Source organism: Colletotrichum karsti (assembly GCF_011947395.1).
Source record: "Colletotrichum karsti strain CkLH20 chromosome Unknown Scaffold8, whole genome shotgun sequence".
Lineage (NCBI taxonomy): Eukaryota > Fungi > Ascomycota > Sordariomycetes > Glomerellales > Glomerellaceae > Colletotrichum > Colletotrichum karsti.
Genome location: NW_024065908.1, coordinates 410,835 through 415,355, shown reverse-complemented (window position 1 = coordinate 415,355; position 4,521 = coordinate 410,835). Strand labels below are relative to the sequence as shown.

The following is a 4,521-nucleotide window of genomic DNA, read 5'->3' as shown; positions in this document are numbered from 1 at the left end:
TTAGGGGGCCAGGGGTGTTGCGGTAAGGCCAGCGAAGATACGGCGAGAAAATGGAATTGTTTCTTTCTAGAAGGTGATCTGATCAGATCAGCTCCTCGACGCAGGGGGGTGCCAGCCAGTAGCTGCCCTCACTTTCGCCATCGCGCCTTTTACGGCGTATCCCACCCCCTCCCATATCATCTCCACGGAACTTGGCGCCCACCACTCGCGTGAGCAATTGGCCTTGAGGTCTCTCTGGGTCTCTTTCTACCCTGTTCCAACAAGATCTGGCATCGCCAACGTCTTCTCTCTTTGGGTCTCTTCATCGTTGGCCTCACTCAGCCCCTTGCCCGCCCCTACTCCGGCATATGCCTCATTGCGCCTGTCTATAAGAAGTCGATGGACGTGTCATCATGGAGACCCAAGCAAGAGCAGTCTCCAGGAAGCATATAGGACTCTGCCACACCTTCTCAGCCTGATGTCTTCTCCCAGTCCCGTTCCCGTTTCCAAGTTCAGAGAGCTCTCTCTCACCAGTATGCCTCCCACAACCAGATCGCAGGCTCAACGGCAGTCGCTCCAAACCTCTTCCGAAATCAATGACTCTAGCTCCGAGTCCGAAAGCGCTTCGGGCAGCAGCGCCATGAGTGAAGACGACGACGATGACGAGGAGGAGGAGGAAGACGAGCCTAGCATCGTCACATCCCCCTCGAGACTCACATACAACCTCGAACACCTCTCGCCCCAAGCTCGCGAGCGGGTCCGAGATACCTTCAACCACCCGCCGCGGCTCTACCTGAAATCGGGCCTGCTCTTCCAAGACAACGTCTACGCCTTTCAGATGACAGAGCTCGTCCACCGCTCTATTCGCATTGGATCTCCGGACAGCCGCTGGCCGACGCCAAACTGCTCATGCATGCGAGGGAACGCGCCTCCTTGCCAGCACTTGCTTTGGTTCCTAGACCAGCTTGCCAAGCAGACGTTGTACGACCACGACCCATCGTCCCCGCTGACCATGACACCGGGTGGCTATCCGGAAGAGATTGGCAACCCCTACACGGACATCTCGACCTTCCATCTGGACGTCCTGGCTGATGGCTTCCATTGCAAAGCCTATGACCCTACTACCGGAGCGGGAGAGGGGTCGGAAACGACCAGCGACTCTGACGACTCCTCAGAGTCCGACGAAAGCGACAACGAAGATACCCGGGGCAAAGCAGTCCCCCATCGTGTTCAAGAAATCCGCGAGATGCTCTCCGCCATCAACTACACCGCTCCGGAGGACTTCCGTCCGGACCTGGTCTCCTCATCCCCTTCCAAGAGCAAGAAGAGGCCCATCAAACGCAACGACCTCGAGGCGACAATCTTCCGCATGCTCCTCGCCAACGACGAGTTCTTCCACTACTTCCTCTCCAAAATGCGCCCAACCGACCCCGTCAACGACACCTTCCGCAAGCTCTCCCAGCGCGTCGACCTCGTCCTGCGCGAACTCGACGCCTTCGCCGCCGGCGCCCCTGCCCCGACCACCTCAACCGAGGGCCCGCGCGACGTCGCCTGGGCCGCCCGCCACATAACCGGCGTGGTGGGCCTTATCCGCGCCGCGATCTTCAAGCGCGAGCGGCCCCTCGAGAGCCGGGAGCGCGTCAGCGCCGCCCGCACGCTGGTCCACATCCTCTCGGGCGTCGTCGAGCGCAACAGGGACTTCGTGCCGCCCGGCACCGCAGCCACCGCCGCGGCCTCCATCCCGCGCCAGGATCGCAACCTCTACCTCCGCCTCGTGGGAGATCGCGACGAGGGCTTCGTGCTGAGCGTGCTGGAGCTCCTGCCCCCCGACGCGGCGGCCCCGTTCCTGTTCACGTTGGAGGACATACAAGAGCAGCTGGGCGTCGGCGGCGCGCCGGCGAGCTACGTCGCAAAGTTCCGCTCGCTCCTGTCGCGGATGCGCAGGCGGAGGAGGGGCGCCAGCGTGAGCTCGGCGACGTCTGCTGCCGGGTCGAAGCGCCAGAGCGAGGGCCCCGATCGAGGCAGCAAGAGGATGAGGTGATTGATTCCCTTGATTTGACTTTGGCAAAAGGGGGCCGGCTTCCTACCAATACTTTACTTCTCTCGGCCGGCTGTCTGCGACGTTTGGCTCTTTTTGGTTTCCTATTTTTCTTTTTTGCGGCAACCCTTTTCTTCTATATCCTTGGAAGGGTTTCCATATGTACTGTACGATTCCTTTGTCTAGACTGCGGTTTCTTCTTCCGTTGTACATAGAAAACGGGGCCGAACTGCACACCTCCTTCTTGTCTTCATATCTCCGAGTTTATGTATATCTATCGTTGCGGGGAGTTTCTTGCTTAGCTAAATAACACATACCATGACGCGTCTCGAACTCATCTCGCTTCCTCCCGTTTTAGTTACATCGTCAAGTGTACATCATCTTCTAGCGGATTGTCAGATCTCTTTCTGAAGCTGTTCTAGCTGGTCCAGCACGTCGCGCAACGAGGGCCTGTCGAAGTGGTTTTCTTTCCACCGTCCCTCCCCTCGCAGCCTGTCTCTCGTGGCCAGGAAGTCTTCTGCCCATGCGATCTCCTTCTTCCACCACGCCGCGGCGGCCTTCTTGATGTCTTGTTTTTCCTCGCCCTCCTCGGCGTCCACGAACGCCATCTTGCTCCCCTTCCGGACGATTCTGCTATTCAGAGTGGCTCGTCGACCCCGGGTACAGTGATCAATCAGAGCCCTCAGTTTGGGTGGCGTTCTTAGGTAGGCTGGGAACTCGATGTGTGCCTCTCGACGGTAGGATTGCCAAATGGAGGCTTGCTGTGGCGAGCCCGCACCTTCGAAGAGACACCACAGCACTCTCCCGAGCATGTAGACCTCCGAGGCCTCTTGCTCCTCGGGGCTCAGACTCCACCAACAGATGTTGTAGCCGTTTGCGGGGTTCGTGTACTCCTCCCTGTCTTGGAGCGACTCGAAGTCCGGGCATAATCCTCGCAGGATCTCGATGTATCGGTCTTTGTGTTCGTCGGGCATGTTTTCGTCGGTGGCGAGTATGCGGATGTATTCGATGGCGTTGACTTCAGGGGATGCGAACTCGCACCATACACCACGTTGCTCAAAATCGACCATGACGGCATCTCGATCTTTTGACAAGACAACATTATCGAGACGAAGATCAGGATAGAAGGTGCCGGAAGTTTGCCGAAAATGTAGCACGCCGGAGGCGATCTGCGTGGCCCATTTGAACTGTTCGAGCGGTGTCAATGTGTTGCTGGCCTGCAAGAATGGGACGATATCCCTCATGGTGCCATATTCGTGGAACTCAAGAGTGAAGCCAAGCACCGCTACCTTGCTGCCGAAGGTGCACTGTTTTGTGACGAGGTGAGCTGGCCGTGACATGATGCTCGGGTGCGGCTTCGCTGACAACAGAAGTTTCATCTCGTGGTACAGATATTTGGTGTAACTGGTCAACGCCTTGAGAATCCACAAGTCACCCCGTATGCGAACCAGGCAGACGCTGTCGTGAACCTGTTCGACCACGTGGACTTCAGAAAAGTCGATACACTCGGGCATTCTGACGTCGGGGCCCCACATGGCAGACAGAGCAGAGGATGAGAGCAGTTGTCGTTCAAGATAGTAAGTCGGGGCAACTTCGACCTCGATGGCCCTTATGTCAAGAGACAGATCTTTAAAGACGATTCGAGACCCGAACGGCACTGACGTGAAGAGCGAGTTGCGATCGGGTAGCTGTCTGGTCCAATGCTGTAGGGTACGAAGAATGTGTTTGGTAATGCTGAGTTGTTGGATTCGTGTACGATCTCTGGTGTGGAAAGCGACGTCTAGGTCTAGTAGATCTCGAACTTCTTGCGTCTGTGTCGACTGCTCTGGTATGAAGGCATCGATTCGCATCGGGGGTATGGAACCCAGGAACAACGGCAGCACGTAGAACTGGGTTCCGAGCCCCGTGCAACCATCAATGCGCCATAGGGGGTCGGGCAGAGGATCGAGACTGTCGATTCGGTTTTTGGGATTGAGCTGCGAAGTCTCCCAGTCTGCCAATGGGCGTTGCCTTGTATCGGAAATGTCGTGATGGTTGTTTTCATGTTGTGAAGCTCCAGAGAAGGCAGCCGTAGGGTGAATGATGTCGTTGATTATGTCCGACGCCAACTCCATCTTGCAACGTTATCAAATGTCTGAGATAGATGATTGTGAGTCGTCCAATAGCGTATAAGACCCGGTGGTGAAGAATTCCACGTCACTGACTGAAGTTGTGGCAGTCAACGTCAGCGCGAGCAACAGGTAACGCGTGGGGGGAGGACGGGGTGATCAAGTGGTTAATCGCCGAAGGAAATCTGGATGCGGTCGTATCGTGCGATGTTGCAGTTGGCACGCTGGCGAAGGAAAAGGAGGCAGCGGGGGGATCTGCCGCGCCTTCTCCTAGACTGGCCCGGCGCAAACGTGTGGGAGGTCTATCCGTAGCAACGGCAGCAGAAACATCAAGCGGCGGCGGGGTAATGTTGCACCAAGCGGCACGCAGGTGCTGGGTGGAAAGTGGTGCAGTTG

General features: G+C 57.1%; 2 protein-coding genes across 2 annotated transcripts; one reads left to right on the top strand and one right to left on the bottom strand.

Moving 5' to 3' along the window:
* Positions 1–457: 457 nt before the first annotated feature.
* On the top strand, positions 458–2,020 carry CkaCkLH20_03285 (SWIM zinc finger protein; the record flags this gene model as incomplete). The annotated part of the gene is made up of 1 exon (XM_038886004.1): positions 458–2,020. One exon carries the CDS (start codon positions 458–460, stop codon positions 2,018–2,020), a length of 1,563 nt encoding a protein of 520 aa, XP_038748513.1.
* Positions 2,021–2,412: 392 nt separating this feature from the next.
* Positions 2,413–4,131, bottom strand: CkaCkLH20_03284 (uncharacterized protein; the record flags this gene model as incomplete). Its single annotated transcript, XM_038886003.1, has 1 exon — positions 2,413–4,131. One exon carries the CDS (start codon positions 4,129–4,131, stop codon positions 2,413–2,415), a length of 1,719 nt encoding a protein of 572 aa, XP_038748512.1.
* Between the last annotated feature and the right edge of the window lie 390 nt (positions 4,132–4,521).